This window comes from Tarenaya hassleriana, unplaced genomic scaffold, assembly GCF_000463585.1.
Source record: "Tarenaya hassleriana unplaced genomic scaffold, ASM46358v1 Cleome4, whole genome shotgun sequence".
Taxonomy (NCBI): domain Eukaryota; kingdom Viridiplantae; phylum Streptophyta; class Magnoliopsida; order Brassicales; family Cleomaceae; genus Tarenaya; species Tarenaya hassleriana.
In genome coordinates this window covers 2340161-2357318 of record NW_010966881.1, presented here as the reverse complement: position 1 = coordinate 2357318, position 17158 = coordinate 2340161, and the positions used below count along the sequence as shown (strand labels likewise).

The following is a 17158-nucleotide window of genomic DNA, read 5'->3' as shown; positions in this document are numbered from 1 at the left end:
TCAAACGAACCCGAACCGAATAGCGGAACGTTTATCTATTGCCCCCACTAACATTTTTTTCTGGATCCGCCATTGGTCGCAATCCACGGGTTGACCATCCAACGTCGAAAATTCTTGAGGCGGTCTCTGAAGAGGCTTACCAAGTATACAATTCCCCGTTCCGTTCATCACCACGTTGTCACCCGAAAACGCTGTGCATCTGGGCACGTCGCAGGTGAAATAGTTGAAAGAATACGTGAAATTCTTGATGTTCGAAAGCTTACAAACCGTTCTTGGAATCCCACATGTGAACACATTGTTCCCGGCGTTAAGTTGCTCTAAACTCGTCATGTTTCCGATCTGTGGAGGCAAGCAACCAATCAAGTTATCGTTCAAGAGGACGATCTCAGTTAGGGTTTTGCCCATGAGACCGATGCTTGCGGGTATACATCCTCCAAGATCGTTGTTCGCAAGGACCAGAACCGAGATAGGAGAGTTCCCGATGTTGTTCAGGATCCCAAACATGAAATTGTTGTCGTTTAGGAAGATCCCGTCGAGCCCTTTGTCAAAGAGATTCGCTGGGATCTTGCCCTCGAACCCATTGTATCGAAGATCCAAGAACTTGAGCGGTGGCAAGGACAAGACAACCTTGGGGAATTTGCCCACAAAATTGTTGTTACTTAGATCGAGTTCATAGAGCAATTTCATGCGGTTGAACGTTATAGGGACGTCGCCGTAGAAACGGTTAGAGTTTAGATGAAAGAGTGCGAGATCGGTGAGATGAACGAGCGCTGTGGACCAGTAACCGGCCATGTCGGCGTGGTTGGGATCGATACCCGCGATGACACGTGTCTTCTTGTCCGAAGGTAGAGGAGCACAAAAGATTCCATTGTAAGAACAAACATTAGGACCAACCCAACTGCCAGTGAAGTCGAAAGGGTCGGAAGAAATGGTTTGTTTCCATGTTTGGAGAGCAACGTAGGCTTCTCGGAGCCTCGGGTTCTCAAACCGTAGGCTCGGGTCGAGTTTGATATCGTCGTTTTCATTACCGTCGTCTTCTTCTCGGCCTCCGACGCTGAAGAAGGAGGTCGAGGAGAGAAAGAGGAGAGAATAAGAAGGAGAAGAAACAAAGACATGTTTTTTTTTAATAATAAAAACCCTTTCGGAGTCAATGTCTTTTGTTCTGTCTTCACATTATTTGACATTACAAAAATAAATGAATTTATCAAAAAAATGTCAAAAGAATCTGAAGTCTGGAGTAAATAAAAGTAGAAATCATTGGATTACAAAGAACATGGCATCTCTCTTAAAATTACAAACGAAATATAAATAATTAAAGTTCTGATAGTAAAATACCGGCTTTTCCGAAATTTTAGACCTTTTTTTTTTTACATTTTTTACCTGGAAATTTGAGAAGTTAAATATTTTTTGTTAAATTTTCCAAATATATTTAATGACTTGTGAGGGCAGATATAAATACATGAAAATATTTGAATAAATTATAATATAATTATGTACGGAGAGGCTTGACATTGTGACGACATGTTGGCATGGATAGGATACACATAAAAATGCCATAAAACCAACCAAGACGCGTTGTACTTTGTTTTTGGTCCGACGACAATTAGATAAGTTGCGAACCAAAATCCTAATCTGTAAATATTATGTTTTGATGTTTAATTGGTACTCATCAAACAATACCAATCTGAACCAAACTAACACTAAAACCGAACTAGATTGAACTGTTTAATATTCGATTATAATTTGGTACAATTTTTATAAAATCTAACAAAATATTTCTAAACCGAACCACTTAAATACGGTATCGAACCGAAAACCGGAACATTCGTCCTTCCTATGGTCTATTATGGGGTTGCATATCTTTTAGTGGACTTACCATGAAAAAGTTCAATAGTCTTTAAGCATAAAGCCCAGAGGGAAAAAAAGGCAAAATGAAGTGATAGTCTATTGTACGAATCCGTTACTACACATGGACATTCATTAGGCCTATTATTTTTTATTCGGCCTTAAGCGTGGGATTCCGGTTTATAAGATGAATCATATATTAATAGAGATCACATATAAAAATAAATGAAAAATTCAGCTTATTGTAAATATTAAACAAGAAAACAAAATTATATATTCATTTTGCTTATTAGGGTACAATTTCGAATTCCATTACAATTAAAATGTTCAACCATCTGATGATTCACAACCAACGTACAGGGAAGATTATAAAAAAAAAAAAAGTAAAAATTATTTACAATGTCGTAACAAAAATCTTATCTAAACTTTAAAAACAGTCTCGTCATGAACAACGAGACATCTCTGATACATTGAATTTGGACATAAAACCAGATTCAACTGAACCTGGACATCTCTGAGATCTTCTTCTGCTTCCATTTTCCACGTCCAGATAGATTAAATTGGTATTAAAAGAAAATCCAGCATGGCGTGACACGTGTCAGACACATGTTCACTTCGATCCCGAGATTGTTAGGCACGTGGTTTCACGCGCTACTACAAGGCCGGGAGTATGCCCGTTTACTGAAGTCAACAGTCCGGCAGAAAAATAAACGGCGTTTAAATATAATCCGTGGAAAATAATCTCTTTTTTCGTTGTCCGAATAAAAATCAGAAGAAGCAGGATCATGAAATTATTAGAATCTTTCTGCATAAGGGGTTGTTTTAGTATATTCAATATGCAGAGAATAAGAGGATTTATAGTTTTTTTTATCTGATATAAGAAAAACAATTATATATGGAACTATATATAAATAAATAAATCTCATTTTTATAATTTTATTGAAAACAAATTATTTTTATAAAAATTTGATGAAATCATGTGATCTTTATATTTATCTATTTTGAGTTGAGGATGTTTGGGATCAATATAAAATTTTAAATTGGCCATTACACATCCCACTAACAAATTCATCAGCTGTTTATAAATTTAAATAGTTATGAACATGGACGTTATAGTATTCTCGATTCATTTCCAGGGATCCAAAAACGCCGTTAAAAACCCCTGTCGTTATAGTTTCACCACCCTGTCCTCATCTTATCTCATCATGTCATTTCACTGCATTATACACATTTCCACATTTTCATATATACGTATACATGTGCATGTATATATACAATGCTAGATTCGGCGAAACGTCGACGAACTAAAAAAAGGAGAGGGAGAGAGAAGAGGGAGAAAGAGCAAAATGGTAAATTTAAATATTCCCGGAAGATTCAGGAGAGTGGCGGCGGCGTTCGACGAGGCGGCGGCGCGTGCACGCACGCCCTGCGACGAGATCAGCGGGAGCGACCACTCGCCGGAAAACATGGCGGATCTGAGGGATCTGGTCGAGTCTTTCATGGAGATAGATGGGAAACCGACGGCGGCTGAAAAGTTGGAAGAGAACGATTCCGACCACGACGATGACTTCGAAGACGTGAAGGAGAGTTTGAGGGGTCTTCTCGGCGGCGGATTAGACGGAGAGCGGCGGAGGATAGCGGCGGAGGTGGTGGCTGCTTCTGAGATCGTTGGAGAGAAGGAAACGAGTTGTTCTAAGAGACAATTAATGGATTTTCTTCGTAACAAGGGGTTTGATGCAGGTATTTACTAATTATACTATTTATTCTCTATTTACATATATAATTATATACACAGACATATACATATATAAACAGTGATTTCATGCACTATTCAACTACCGATTATAAAATATTTTAAATTCATGGTTAAGCTGTTATTTTTCCATTACACATACAAGTCCGGTCTAGCGAAGAATAGAGTGGAAGTTTAGTTATTAGTGAACTGTATCTATATCAGTAATCCAAATCCCCTTTTCAAAGTTTATAATATAACGTTTCATATGTATGCATATAGATGATTTCTATATATATATAAATATGTAATAAATTCAATTGTTATACTCTTTATGCATATATGATATATGTAGGTCTTTGCAAGTCACGGTGGGAGAAATTTGGCAAGAACCCTTCGGGGAAATACGAGTACGTGGACGTACAAATCGACGGATCAGATCGAAACCGATACATAGTCGAACCAAATATTTCCGGAGAGTTCCAAATAGCTCGGCCGACGGAGCGTTACCTCGCCATGATAGCCGAGGTGCCACGTGTCTTCGTGGGAACTCCACGAGAGCTGAAACTCTTAGTGAGGATAATGTGCAACGAGATGCGGCTGTCAATGAAGCACGTGGGGGTTCACGTGCCACCCTGGAGGAGGAACGGTTACATGCAAGCCAAGTGGTTCGGACACTACAAACGTACCGTTAACGAGGTGACTAGGGCAAAACGTTGCGGTTGCGATTCGAAACCGCGCGTCGGATTCGAGGGTTTGGGAGAACCGTTTGCGTTTCACGGTTGTAGGGAAGAGTTACGGAGGGAGGATGACGGGTTCAAGATTGGGCGTTTGGCGATTGCGTTTGGGGGCAAAGGGGTCGATTTTCAATGATTTGAAGTGTATATATAGTGTTATGGTCATGAATTGTTTTCTTGCATATTTTAGGGTTTTGATGTTTAGGGTTCTTTTTTGTAGTTGCGAATTTTTGTTGGGTTTTAATTGTAACAGTGTTGCTCAGTGGTTCCGATCAAAGCGACCGAATATAAGCCATTGGCATTAATGGTTGTGTTTTTTCACATTTGTGGCAATGCATAATATTGTTTTATTAATAAAATCGGCAATTTATAATATTGTTACTGCAAAGTTTTATGCACTAACATAAAATTAGTACTTTACCAAAAAAAAAAACACAAAACTAGTACAAAGATCACTTGATACATGATTGTAGATCTTTGGGCTCTCAATTGAAATGATCACAACTTTAAATCATTACATTAAAAGGGTTTTTACTTGTTACAATTAATTTTACGATATTAATCTAATTTAAATTTCTGAATACTTGTTACGTAATCAAACGACTGAAAAGCTTCCTACTTCACTAAAGTAGTAGATCGAAATATTTGCACCTTGGCATGCAGACTGTGCGTGGTGAATATGTTGCCGGGTTAACAACATTTAGATATTAATTATAAAAATATTAACTGACAAGTGTTACGAAAATGCATTAAAATACGATAAATATAGATAGACCGATATTCATGGACCGCAATGATCGTACTGAACCCATTCAAATGACATCACTTTTCCGAAAGACAACTCGCTGTGCGCTTTGGACTTTTCAACGATCACGTTTTCACTCGTTCATGTGTTTGACCGAAAACTGAAAACTCATCCATTAAGAAGTTTCTCTCTTGGGTTCGCAGATTTTTCATGTAATATATTTTTTAAAATTAAATCCTACTTCTTTTTTACATATTTAACAAATAATAAGTAATTTTAGATAACCTTGATTTAATTTTATAGTTCAGACAGTCTCTCTTTAATCTCACCGGCCACATATGCATGCTCTTGCACATTACGTTCCTACTTATTTAATTATAGACATTACATACACAGTACATATATATATATACACATGTATATACCATATTAGAGAGAGAATAATGCACACGCATATTTGTGATCAGAGTATTCTTTGACTCTGACCCGGATCTTAACCCCCTTTCTACACGACTGAAAAAACGTGGCAATAGAAAGAACAAAAACGTAAAAAAGGGAACTTTCAAAATTCAATTCTCCAAGAACTCTCTCTCTCTCTCTCTCTCTCTCCCTCCATGAAGCTGTACCGTAAAGGAACTGTACACCCGTCGCCGGAGGTAAAAGCAGACGACAAACTTTTCTCTCTTCTCCTTCCCACCACAATCCTCTCCCTAGCGGCGGCTCTCTCGCCGGAGGACCGAGAGGTCCTCGCTTACCTCATCTCCTCCTCCTCCTCCTCCCGCGACAGGAACCCTAACTCTCTGTCGGAAAATACCAAGACCCGCAAACCCCAAACCGAAGGTTTTCACCCACCTCTCTTTTACTGCGATTGCTTCAGCTGCTACACGAGTTACTGGCTCAGATGGGACTCGTCCCCGAGTCGCCAACTCATTCACGAGATCATTGACGCCTTCGAAGATAGGCTGGAGACGAAGAAGAGGAAGAAGAAGAAAAGAAGCGGGAAAAATGATCGGAGGAAGAGAGGAACAGCTTCCGTCCGCGATGGCGGGGTTGACCCGGCCTGTCCAAGTAGGATCAGCGAGTCGAGTCCGAGAGGGACCGAGTTAAGTGGTGGCGGCGTCGGGTCTGACTCGGCAGAGGAGCAGGGTTCCGGCGGTGGCGGAGCGGCGGAGGAGAAGGGCTCTGTCAAGAGGTTTGTGAGTTTTCTCGGTGAGAAATTTTTTGGTGTTTGGAGCTGAGAAATTTTCACGCAGAAATGGCCGAGAAAATTACAAAAACAAAGCTCGTTTTTTTTTAATGATTTTATTATTTTGCTGCTGTTAGTCCAATTTTTTTTTTTTCTGATAAATTTATTTGGGTTCTCTTTTCGCCCTAATTTTTGTATATTTTACTCTTTTTTCATAAGAAAAGGGGTTAATTCTGTAATATCGATGTTTAGTTACGGGATTTTTCAATGGTTAATTATCTGTATCATGAAAATAAGATAGCCAATGTGAACTAATGGTTCTTTAAGTTGTAGAGAAGATATAGACATATATATATATATATACTCACTATACATCGTACGTCATGATGATATAATTTAATTAATTAGTTTAATAGCATCTATGCTTTCCATGTATATAGATATTTGTGGGTCTTGTAGAGAAGATATATACATATATATATATATGTGTGTGTGTGTATTATAAAGAGAGTGGCATTAACTTTTTTATATAATAGCATCTAAAATCCCATTAGACATTTTTCCCTTCTCAGAACGATTTGGTTCAATTCCATTTGATTCGGGTTAATCGAATTGTATCTAATGTTTTAAGCATCAAATTGAAGGGCGTTCAACCGAGTGAGAGGACGACTGAAACGATATCTCGGCCAATCACTTTCCCTCGCTGGTTCTTGTCGGAGAAAGAGACACCCATCATCTTCTCTCTTCTCCCATGTAACACAGGAGTCCCTGCAATCTTGTCGTCTTCACTTTTCTTCAGAAACAAAACAGTGACAAATAGCAGAGAAGAAGAGTAGGGAAGCAGCCTACAGAAAATGATATTCGGAAGGAGAAGGGGTATTTTATACTGTCGAGATGTGAAACCCTAAAATTTGAAATTACTATTTTGCTATTGGGCTTGTTGAATATATGTAATCCTTAAGGCCCATTTATAGACTCGGTAGTTTCCTGACCCGACCCGACCGACCGACCGACCCGATTTGACCCGATCCGCTAACAATGTAAACCTCGGTTTGTCGTGTCCGCTGAAACCCCGGGCCTAAAGTAAACCTCCGTGCCGCTCCGCGATCGTCGTCATCTCCCTTCTACTTCGCCGTCGGCGAAAATTTTCTCGTCGCCGGTAAGTGCATCCTTTTTTTTTTCCCTCCAATTGTTTTCTTCTTCTTCTGGTTCGTCCATCTCTGGGTTTATGGGGTCGAAGCTCGGAGGAAACAGCTTATTGATTTCGAGATTTCATCTCTCTGTGTTTTCTAGGAAATGGGGTTCCTTTTTGGTAATTTTTATCGCTTGTTATGAACATGGTTTCCTTCTGATTTTTTTTGTACCCAATAGTTTACCATTCGCGATTGATTATTTTGTTTTGCAACTATCAATTTCTTAATGAGTACTGAGAATTCGGTTTTGGTGCTGTGGATGCCGAGGTAGTCTTCTTGGTTAATCCTTCGTCATCTTCTGTAATTGATTCGGAGCCATGGCTGCTTCACTCTCTAGAAGGCTTCTGCGCTCGTTTGGATCTATGGCCGCTTCTGCGGGTATTGCTTCAGTTTCTCTGTATCTTTCTTATGTATTTGGTGCAGAGTGAAAGTCTTGTTCTTGGTTTCTGATCGTTGTGTCATCTTTGTTCGAACAGATTTATTTACTCGTGTCTCTGGAGATGTCTTGTCTTCTCTTTCTAGTAATCTGAAGGTGAATTTACCTAGCTTGGCTCGTTGCCTTTGGTTTCCATCTGCATACATTGAGTTGTACTTGTTCTAAAGCAGGCCAGAACGGCATTACTTACCCACCGAAAGCTCTCTACTTCTGTCTTGACTCCCGATTCGAGTGATGGCGCCTTTCCTTCTGATTTGCTGTCCAAAAAGGCAGTGATTACTCCAGACCGAACCATAGGTATATGAAGTTGAATCCATTGAACTAGGTTATATATGAACTACATGTATGCAAGAAACCATCTCTAGCTTATATGAATTCACACAATGTTTTTTCTTACGACCGATGCGTCATTGTGCTAAGCTTTTTCACTTGTGAAAGTTTGTTACGAGAAACGGATAATGAGTTGGTAGTGGTTTCACACCAGTGAAGTGAACTTATTTGTGTTCAGGACTAAGGATTTGCCGGGCCTTGTTCATCTTGTTATTTCTTGTTTGAAAGCTAGAAATATCGTTTCCATGTTTGAATAGATCCAGTTAGAGTGTAAATTTTCTGTACAAGTGTTTTGCTCGTTCTTGATGGTACTTTTCACAGGACTCTATCAGGACTTAGTAATTCCAGTGACGAATTTCGAAAACGAGGACAAGGGTTTCATGGTATTGTCCGGTGGCGTCTTTGATGTTCCCATAAGGAAGGATATCATCCACCATGTCGTCAGATGGCAGCTCGCAAAACGCCAACAGGTAAAAAAACATCGGTATGCATGCATGCATGTGTATGTATGTATGTCTATATCTCCATGGGCATGTGTAGATCAATTGCTTCATGCTTCACTCTAATTCATTTCTATCGCGTGACAAAAGGGAACTCATTCGACGAAAACGATAAGCGAGGTCAGTGGTACGGGTAGAAAGCCGTGGAACCAGAAGGGGACAGGACGGGCTAGACATGGTACATTACGTGGCCCTCAGGTAAAAATCCACTCGTAAGTTTTGGATTGGATTTACGGGTTATTTTCCTCCAAGATTGATCTTTTTTTATAAAAAAAAAAACCCTGAAAACAGTTCAGAGGAGGTGCCACAATGCATGGTCCAAAGCCGAGAAGCCATGCAATAAAGTTGAATAAGAAAGTGAGACGGCTTGGCCTGAAGATAGCATTGACTGCTCGGGCTGCCGAAGGAAAGGCAAGCCTTCTCTCTTTTTTCTCCCATTCTCTCCCTTATCTCTTAGAGGCTCCTATTTCATCAGATGTGGGGCTTGAGGACAAGGAATGCCCTTTGCCACGTCAATCAGACTAGCTTTATCTCAATCACTCAAACCAACACACAGAGACAACTGGGTGGGCACGCTCGGGTATCTGAATCCGATTGTTCGGGTTTCACGTACTCGAACCGGAGTTTAAATACAAAATTTCGAATTTTTTAAAATATATATCTTATATTAGGAGTTGATTCAGGTTGGATATCCAAAATTTTCGGATTACCCAAACCAAATCCGATATTTCAAGAGATTTCAGTAGATGCATTAGCGTCATTTTACTGTTCTTTTGGCTATCTGTGGTGATACCCGATCTCGGACACAAATACCCGAGCCCAAATCTGATTTACGGATTTTTCTCTCGTTATTACCCGATTTATTGAACTTCAAGGTCCTTTGATGAGCATAGTCTAGTAAAATTGAAAATAGAAGTTCATGAAGAGCACAACCTAAGCTGTAAATTTTTCACAACTTTCACTTGTTCTCCCTTGTTTGATGCGTCTTATCGTTCCGCTGACCCGTGAAAATTTCTGTGGAAAACTTTTGCAGCTTATAGTATTCGACGATTTGGGAGTGCCAACGCATAAAACGAAGAACATTGTGAAGTATTACAATCAAATGGAGAAAACGAAAAAGCTCCTCCTTGTAGATGGAGCTTCCATTGATGAAAAGCTGAAGCTCGCCACCCAGAATCTTCACTACGTCAACATTCTTCCTTCCATTGTGAGTTTCATATATAACCCACAGAAGCATTTTTTTCCCGGGTTTTCGTTCTTGAATCTATATCTCGATATCGTCTTTTTTAACGCCGATCTTTCTCGGGTTTATGCCACAGGGCCTTAACGTTTACAGCATTCTTCTTCACGATACGCTTGTTATGTCTCGTGACGCTGTGAACAGAATCGTTGAACGTATGAACACTCCAATCAACCGCTGAGCCAACAACTCCTTTTTTTTTCCCCCCTTAACCGGAGCAGGAAAATCCGGTTTACGCACTCTAATAAGAGAGGGTAATATTCCAAGGATTCATTATAAACCGGTTCCGGTTATCAATGTACCGGAATTCTCCTTTCTGGTTATTTTCTTTTGGAATTGTTCTTCAGCTAGTTGTTTTCCTACTCTTTTGTATTCGTTTTTTTTTTCATTTCTGATATTACATTAACTAAAGAATTAATTTTTCTTCTTTTTTTTTCTATTTTGATTTAATGGTTAACGTTAACCGTTCATGTTTTGGGTGATACGACAGTGTTACACGTGGCAGAATATGATTCGTCATAGATTAAAAAACACCAGTGAGAGCATGCTTAGCGTTTAATAATCTCACGAAAGGAAAGAAAAAAAAGGGTTAACCAAATTAATTAAAGAAGATTAAGATGATACATAACAACAATTAAATTAATCGAATATCTGTCTCCCACTCCCATCCGTCAACTGTAATAAAAATCACCGACTCACAGATATGAATCCTTAGAACTTTTCCGTCTTTTGTCTGCGTTGTTCTTCCCTCCGAGCTTCCCGTCTTCGTGTAAAGCTGCGGTTTTTGTGCATTTTTTGAGGAGCGAATACGGGCTTCAGCTGAAATTCCGAAACCCTAAAGGCTTCGATGGCTAAAACAAGACCAGGGGTTAGTAGTAGCTCCAAGAGCAAACCAGGGAAGAGAGAGCTGGATTCTTACACCATTAGAGGCACCAACAAAATCGTACGAGGTAGTTATTTTGGAAGATTTTGTTGCATCGATGGATTTCGATTTGTTTGGCGACTGAACTGTGTTGGGTTTTCTTCTCGAGGTCGCAATGTCTGTGTTTAATCGGGATTAGGGTTTTTGAATGCCATTGGGTTTGCTTAGTTCAGGAGGATCGGAAACCTAATCGAAGAGTAGAACTTCTAGATTTTGTGGGGGTTTATTTATGGAAAGGGGAAAACTTTTTGTGAATTTGCTTGTCTTCTGAATGATTTGAATCCATTCGGGACTGAGAATATCTCTTGCGGGTTTTCTCAAAAGATGGGTATTACCGATTTTTCTCAGCTGGAGACTGCGTTTTGATGCGTCCATCGGATGCCGGAAAGCCTCCTTACGTTGCCCGTGTGGAGAAGATTGAGACCGATGCTCGGAACAATGTTAAGGTACATGTAAGATGGTACTATCGGCCGGAGGAATCACTTGGAGGTAGGAGACAGTTCCATGGAGTCAAAGAGTTATTCTTGTCTGATCACTACGATGTTCAGAGTGGTCATACCATCGAAGGGAAATGCATCGTTCACACATTCAAGAACTATACAAAGCTCGAGAATGTCGGGGCTGAGGATTACTACTGCAGGTTTGAGTATAAGGCTGCAACTGGAGCTTTTACGCCAGATCGAGTTGCTGTGTGAGTGTCTTATGAATAAGTAATGATATGGGTTATTCGATGTTGGATTCTTTACGGTGTCTAACTGACGGGTTTGTGTTCGGTTTTGTTGTTCTTGCCTTGACTGTCTTCATAAAGGTACTGTAAGTGCGAGATGCCGTACAATCCAGATGACCTCATGGTGCAATGTGAAGGTTGCAAGGACTGGTAATAGTTCCGATATTTTATCTGTTGCTCGTTGATGATATGAACTAGTTAGGATGAAATTGAAACTTTACAGTCGGTATCTGGGAGATATAGAGGTTATAGTCAAATCAATTCTTTCTATTTCGGTATTTCTTTAATGGTTGTAACAAATCTGAATTGCTATTTCTATGTAAGTTGGCAAATCTTTTAAAAGATGACTTGAGAAGCTCTGCATTCAACTAGTATTAAGCTGATCATCACATCACATCAACATCGCCTCATTCCCAAGTTCATTTGGGGTCGGTCACATGAATCATTCTTCTCCACTCATTTCGATCCCGGGTTAACTCTTTCGGAAGTATTAAGCTGATATGTTATAATATCCTCTCTGCAATTAGGCGATACTAGCATCGGTACTGGTAATGCTGGCATAACACTGGTCATACTACTAGGAGAGATACAAATAAGATATGCTTCCACATACTGTTTTTTTAATATTTGTAGGTATCATCCGGTTTGTGTTGGAATGACCATAGAGGAAGCCAAGAAGTTGGATCACTTCATGTGTTCTGAATGTGATGCTGCTGCTGTGGATGATGATGGCAAGAGATTGCAGAACGGATTCGCTCCATCTCCAACAGATGATGTCAAAGTAAGATTACCCACATTGTAGAAATTTTTTAGTAATGATTCTTGGTTGGCTTAACCTCATCTCTGAAATGCAAGTAAATATATAGTGTTATATCGGCTTCTTGCTATTCTTGTATATTTTTCTTCTATTCTTTTACAATTATGGTAATTTATAGGCACTGTCTCTCGAGTTTGTTTAGGTAAAAATTTATGCCCATATTTATGTTTGGATCCTAGTATCTGGAGTCTGAAAACATAATAAATTCAACCGTTGTTCCAAGATCATGGGACACTGTTCTTTCTTGCATCTCTTGAAAGTTGCATATGTTCATGTCACAGTGACATCTTTGCAAATATTGATCCACTGCCTATCCTTCTATGCCCGTTCTTAGTGCTTTTGCTTTTACATTTGCAGGTGGAGCCAAAACGCCGGAAAAGATGAAGCAATGTTCTCGTGAGAAGAAAAAACAAAAAGGGCAAAAAAACCCGGGTAATGTGAGTCAGATCCTTGTTCATCTCTTATCTTACCTGTAGAATTTTGATTCTGCGCGTTGTAAAAAAAAAAGAATCCCGAAGGAAGGGCCGAAAAAGAACAGAGAAGAAAAGGAAAGAGAGGAAGGGAATGGTTTTTCTTCTTCTTCTTCTTGTTCCTTTTTCTTCTTATTTGTTGTAGGGATGTTTGGTACTGGGATTAGTGTTCAGTTAACTTGTACTCTGGTGACGATTAGCGCTCGAAGGGTAATGTTGTGAACTTGAAGAAATCCCGGAAACGTGAAATTAGTGAAGGGTGCCTTGTGAAGCAAGCAATCTCCCAAACCTAACTTGCGGATAACGCTATCGTCGTACTTGAGCCACAAAAAGAGAGTGCACTCTCCAACAAAATCTTCATACCCAAATGACAACATCCTCACAGAAACAAGAACATTGTTCAATACAATAGACCCAACAAAGGGATGAAAAAAAAAGTTACATGATAGGTTTTTTTTATGGCTTAATCAAAAAAGAACAGAGAGTGAAAGGATCAATCTTGAATGGTGTTGCACATACATTCTTTACATCTTGGGTAACGATAAACGCTTCGTCCCTTTGGTCTGGCGAAGACATGTTTGGTCTGCCTAATCGCTTTCCTCACCCTCTGTTCGAACACTTTCCACTCTATCGTGTTGTTCTTGAAGAATATGTCTGAGAGTCTTCTCTTGTTCGGTCTGATGGTCGGCATTCTTCCTCCCCCGTAATATATACGGTAACCCGAGACCAGAGACGACAGTTGGCTCCCCGAGTCTGTCATCGCAAAGGCGTCTGCTGCAGCACACCCGATGAAATCCAGCGCCGCTAGCTACACACACGCAACAAGTATGTTATAACATCAAGGGATAGAAAAAAGTGGAATTTCGAGTACCCAACCTGACCTACGGCCAAAATTTTGGATACCCGACTATTACACGAGAAGAGATCGGGTTTGATCATGAGGAAAATCCGAAAATCAGATTCAAGTTTGGGTTTGGATAATTGGATCCGATATAGAAAGTACCTATGGAAACCCAAATAAGGGTAAAATCACATTGCCCTCCCAAGTTTTAAAAAAATTACATACAAAACTAGGATTAGGAACAAAAATCTCTCGAAATTTCGGATTCAGATTTGGTGAACCTGAGAGTTCAGGATTATCCGACTCGAACCAATCCCAAGTATATGATATATATTTTGAAAAAGTTTGAAATTACGTATTTGGACCTCAAAATCAGATACCGCGGTACCAAAAATTATCTTATATACCTGTCCAAAACGGATATGAAATCGGGCAATATCTCATGAAACCCGAGATGTTTGTGTTCGGATTCGAATAACCTTAAACCCTAATCCGAAAAATTTAATCAACCGAACGCCCACCCCTAACATTGGATTTACCTGAGATGTATAGTTCAGGAAGGGCTCAAGCTCGCTCGGGGAGAGCAAATTCTCTTTGGTGACTAAATTCGGGTACAAGCTCGTCAAAGCAGGTATCCTTTTCGCCCCTCCGTATATATTTGCGCTCGCGATGAAAACACGAGTGTTTCGGCTGAAGCCAAGAGCTGCAAGAACAAGAACGGCTTCCTCTGGTGTTAATGGGCAAAGCCCTTCTGATCTCAGCTCTTCAGGAGAAGGCAACCTGCAAACAAAAGGAGAATCTCATTTGGAGAAAGCGCCATAAGATGGGATTAGGGCTTAGGGTTTAATAGACAAGAAGCAACAGAGAAGAAGAAGAAAGATACAAACTTTTTCGTCTTTGATGTAGCTGCGAGGGAAGCGAAGTGTTTTTCGCGGTAAGCTTCCAATTCTTTCTGCTCGGTTTCGCCTCCGCCGAAGTAACAGAGAGAATGAGCCACCATATCGATTTCAAACCTCAAATGAAGAGCGAGGTATCTAGAAGCTTTTCGGGCAGGACCAGACTTCTTGTCCAAAATCGAGGAAGCGTATTTTGGACCGACGAGATAAGGGTCCACTGGTGCGAGGTGGGACCCGTTGTCACGTAATCTCCTCACGATCAATGCACCCGTTTCTTGTATCTTAGGCACGAAATTTAGCGCGTGAAAGTTACACCTGCACCGAAGCCTCTAGAATGGATTTTCCACTGTTAGGAAACCGGGACATAGAAACAGAACAAAAGATGGGATTTATTGGCTACTTGTTAACAGAAACATAACGACTGTGTAAAATATACACATGCGCATATGTATAAGCATGTGTATATATGTGTGTGCGTTTGTATTTAGACTGTGCAGGTGTTCGGTGAAACACAATTGCAGAAATTCCAAAATACATCTCTCTGTTTTCTCCTCTGCTCTGCATTTTCTTTCCTTTTCCCTCATTTTCTTGGCTCCCAAACACATTTGTGATTGGAGCTGAAAGGAATTACTAAGGAAAAAGAAACAAACTGAAGTTTAAAGTCTCTACCTGCAACTCAAACGGAATCGGGTCAAAGGCCAAGCGATTTCCGAATCCAACAAAATGGATAACTCTGTTCTTAAGCAGATGAGGGAGAATGTGTTTCAGATAAAAGCTCGGTTTCGCCTCTTTCACGATGTCTGAATCCGTAACCTTAGATAAAAACGGGAAATAAGAAACATGAACAAAGCATGAGGAAACATCGCTACAAATAGAACGGGAAGAAATTAACGGAGCAAAGAACTCACAACGCTGCCGCTTGCCTCAAGATCCAATGACTGGAGCTCCTTTGGTAGTTGCTTTACTACTCGGATGTCGGGAGAGAGGTACTTAATAAAATGTTCCTCCTGATAGATATCTCCAAACTGACTATGAATTTTCAAAGTGTAAAGAATGTTACTTTCTCACATAAAACAATTATTGATACCACAAATTTCCATGTCACTACGAAGCATATAAATTCTTGCAAAGGAGAAAGGTATTGGTCCACAGATAAAATTCAATTAACTGAAAAAAAAAAACAAATTTTCAATCTCAAATATCTTACATTTTACTTTGCGAAGAGAGAGAGAAGAAGAAAATCTTGTAAGATTTACCTAGCATCCGTCCAGACATCGCTGAACATGAACTTGGGGATAACTAGGGTTGCATTAAGTAACCGGGCAACAACAACAATGTTACAAACCTGTTTACTCATGAAACACGACACTTTAGGCAACAATCGAGATATGGATGATTAGAAGAATGAGGAGGAAACATCACACCAATTTTTACTTACAGCGACTCTTTGTTGAGTAATCCCACCATTTGCAGTTACCATAATATATCCATTTCTCCCATCTCAATCCCAGAAAAAAACACCAATCAGGAAAAAAATATATACCGTAAGAGAGGGAGAGAGAGAGAAAGAGAGAGAGAGAGAGAGAGAGACCATTGGGTGCCCAGGTACGTTGATCAGCACACGGCTTCCAAGCAGCAGCTTGTTCCTTGGGCTCCCGCCATAATTCTTTTGGCTCGGGTTTATTCTGTCCCTATCAAATATAATAACCATTCCACGATTTCACGACTCATAGTTAATTGATAAGAGACAAGAACGGGCAGTGCAGTTGGATTTTACCTCAACCAAAGCATGGACAGCCAGAGCCAACATTCTTCCATAGGTTCCATTGTATTTCCTCTTTAGTTTCCCAGACCTTTTGGGCTCACCATGCTTCCACACAAAACAACTTTAGATTGAATAAATTTCAACATCCATGTATTGTTGAACATGCTTGGAAGAAGTATCTATACTGGTTCAGTAATTGCCGAAAACGAAAAGGAGAAGCCTTTAGGAGATTCGAGTCCAGCATTTGTGAATGCTTAAACTAATTCAAAGCTCAGGGTTCGTGTTAAACCCACTTGAGGCTGTTCATGAGCAATTCCTAGAAAGTTAAAAAGTGGCCAATCTACCAAGTAGATTTGGATTAAAGGATATCAAGTTCGAGTTCGGTTCAAGCCTCAGTTGTAAGAAATAGATGACAGAAAGTTTTATGCCACGCAAAACCATTAACCAAATCTCAGAAATTCCACATCTCTTCAAAGCACAATAACTAGCTTACTTCTACATTCAACAACCAAGTATGCAATAAATTGAAGACAACAAACCTCATCAAAAACAAATCTTTGATTTGTAATTAACCCCAAAGGACCAATTCCGAACGAATCAAACAATCTATATCAGGATCTTTACAGGTTCGACCAGACAAAATTACCCAGTTGAGCCTCAACTGAACCATAGATCTAAATCAGTAAGTTAGAGAGAAATTTCATAATTTTATGTCATTTGAAAAGAAGACGAAGTTTAGCAGTAAGCTCAAAAGCAGACAGACCTATGTACCTGCT

General features: G+C 39.8%; 6 protein-coding genes across 8 annotated transcripts in view; 4 read left to right on the top strand and 2 right to left on the bottom strand.

The window, feature by feature from the left end:
- On the bottom strand, nucleotides 1-2382 carry LOC104824543 (leucine-rich repeat extensin-like protein 2). Its single transcript, XM_010556645.1, has 2 exons — nucleotides 2315-2382; nucleotides 1-1054 (listed from the first exon to the last, which is right to left on the bottom strand). Exons 1-2 carry the CDS (start codon nucleotides 2380-2382, stop codon nucleotides 1-3), a joined length of 1122 nt encoding a protein of 373 aa, XP_010554947.1.
- Nucleotides 2383-3033: 651 nt separating this feature from the next.
- Nucleotides 3034-4635, top strand: LOC104823541. Its single transcript, XM_010555156.2, has 2 exons — nucleotides 3034-3585; nucleotides 3933-4635. The coding sequence occupies exons 1-2, from the start codon at nucleotides 3192-3194 to the stop codon at nucleotides 4448-4450; spliced, it is 912 nt and encodes a 303-aa protein (XP_010553458.1). The 5' UTR covers nucleotides 3034-3191; the 3' UTR covers nucleotides 4451-4635.
- Nucleotides 4636-5538: 903 nt separating this feature from the next.
- Nucleotides 5539-7206, top strand: LOC104823538. Of its 2 annotated transcripts, none has more exons than XM_010555152.2 (2): nucleotides 5539-6251; nucleotides 6890-7206. In XM_010555152.2, exons 1-2 carry the CDS (start codon nucleotides 5674-5676, stop codon nucleotides 7056-7058), a joined length of 747 nt encoding a protein of 248 aa, XP_010553454.1. In that variant the 5' UTR covers nucleotides 5539-5673; the 3' UTR covers nucleotides 7059-7206. The 2 variants fall into 2 exon arrangements, with proteins under 2 accessions (XP_010553454.1, XP_010553455.1); XM_010555153.2 differs by having other exon boundaries at nucleotides 5539-6268.
- A 111-nt stretch (nucleotides 7207-7317) lies between these two features.
- LOC104823539 (50S ribosomal protein L4-like) lies at nucleotides 7318-10383 on the top strand. 2 transcript variants are annotated; one of them, XM_010555155.1, is made up of 9 exons: nucleotides 7318-7404; nucleotides 7710-7816; nucleotides 7915-7970; nucleotides 8045-8171; nucleotides 8526-8674; nucleotides 8795-8902; nucleotides 8996-9115; nucleotides 9738-9911; nucleotides 10024-10383. In XM_010555155.1, exons 2-9 carry the CDS (start codon nucleotides 7756-7758, stop codon nucleotides 10123-10125), a joined length of 897 nt encoding a protein of 298 aa, XP_010553457.1. In that variant the 5' UTR covers nucleotides 7318-7404; nucleotides 7710-7755; the 3' UTR covers nucleotides 10126-10383. The 2 variants fall into 2 exon arrangements, with proteins under 2 accessions (XP_010553457.1, XP_010553456.1); XM_010555154.1 differs by having other exon boundaries at nucleotides 8042-8171.
- Nucleotides 10384-10613: 230 nt separating this feature from the next.
- On the top strand, nucleotides 10614-13073 carry LOC104823537 (chromatin remodeling protein EBS-like). Its single transcript, XM_010555151.2, has 5 exons — nucleotides 10614-10894; nucleotides 11215-11557; nucleotides 11675-11743; nucleotides 12227-12374; nucleotides 12768-13073. Exons 1-5 carry the CDS (start codon nucleotides 10792-10794, stop codon nucleotides 12792-12794), a joined length of 690 nt encoding a protein of 229 aa, XP_010553453.1. The 5' UTR covers nucleotides 10614-10791; the 3' UTR covers nucleotides 12795-13073.
- Nucleotides 13074-13217: 144 nt separating this feature from the next.
- The window catches only part of LOC104823536 (uncharacterized protein At1g04910), a 4891-nt gene continuing 950 nt past the window's right edge, over nucleotides 13218-17158 (bottom strand). Inside the window, exons 2-10 of the mRNA XM_010555150.2 lie at nucleotides 16395-16491; nucleotides 16209-16308; nucleotides 16056-16117; nucleotides 15874-15962; nucleotides 15526-15646; nucleotides 15287-15430; nucleotides 14609-14946; nucleotides 14261-14501; nucleotides 13218-13688 (exon numbers count right to left, since the gene is read on the bottom strand). Coding sequence (XP_010553452.1) covers nucleotides 13374-13688; nucleotides 14261-14501; nucleotides 14609-14946; nucleotides 15287-15430; nucleotides 15526-15646; nucleotides 15874-15962; nucleotides 16056-16117; nucleotides 16209-16308; nucleotides 16395-16491 — 1507 coding nt within the window. The 3' untranslated portion in view covers nucleotides 13218-13373. The remainder of the gene's footprint in view (nucleotides 13689-14260; nucleotides 14502-14608; nucleotides 14947-15286; nucleotides 15431-15525; nucleotides 15647-15873; nucleotides 15963-16055; nucleotides 16118-16208; nucleotides 16309-16394; nucleotides 16492-17158) is intronic.

Excerpts from the sequence above, each read along its gene's own strand:
- LOC104824543 (XM_010556645.1), bottom strand. The coding sequence starts at position 2,382 with ATGGAAGCAGAAGAAGATCTCAGAGATGTCCAGGTTCAGTTGAATCTG. Across the intron at positions 1,055-2,314 it reads GTTTTATGTCCAAATTCAAT|CGTCGGAGGCCGAGAAGAAG; the intron begins GTATCAGAGATG and ends CTCCTTCTTCAG.
- LOC104823541 (XM_010555156.2), top strand. The coding sequence starts at position 3,192 with ATGGTAAATTTAAATATTCCCGGAAGATTCAGGAGAGTGGCGGCGGCG. Across the intron at positions 3,586-3,932 it reads TAACAAGGGGTTTGATGCAG|GTCTTTGCAAGTCACGGTGG; the intron begins GTATTTACTAAT and ends TGATATATGTAG.
- LOC104823538 (XM_010555152.2), top strand. The coding sequence starts at position 5,674 with ATGAAGCTGTACCGTAAAGGAACTGTACACCCGTCGCCGGAGGTAAAA. Across the intron at positions 6,252-6,889 it reads GAGAAGGGCTCTGTCAAGAG|GGCGTTCAACCGAGTGAGAG; the intron begins GTTTGTGAGTTT and ends ATCAAATTGAAG.
- LOC104823539 (XM_010555154.1), top strand. The coding sequence starts at position 7,756 with ATGGCTGCTTCACTCTCTAGAAGGCTTCTGCGCTCGTTTGGATCTATG. Across the intron at positions 8,675-8,794 it reads AGCTCGCAAAACGCCAACAG|GGAACTCATTCGACGAAAAC; the intron begins GTAAAAAAACAT and ends GCGTGACAAAAG. Across the intron at positions 9,912-10,023 it reads TCAACATTCTTCCTTCCATT|GGCCTTAACGTTTACAGCAT; the intron begins GTGAGTTTCATA and ends TTTATGCCACAG.
- LOC104823537 (XM_010555151.2), top strand. The coding sequence starts at position 10,792 with ATGGCTAAAACAAGACCAGGGGTTAGTAGTAGCTCCAAGAGCAAACCA. Across the intron at positions 11,558-11,674 it reads ACGCCAGATCGAGTTGCTGT|GTACTGTAAGTGCGAGATGC; the intron begins GTGAGTGTCTTA and ends GTCTTCATAAAG. Across the intron at positions 12,375-12,767 it reads CTCCAACAGATGATGTCAAA|GTGGAGCCAAAACGCCGGAA; the intron begins GTAAGATTACCC and ends TTACATTTGCAG.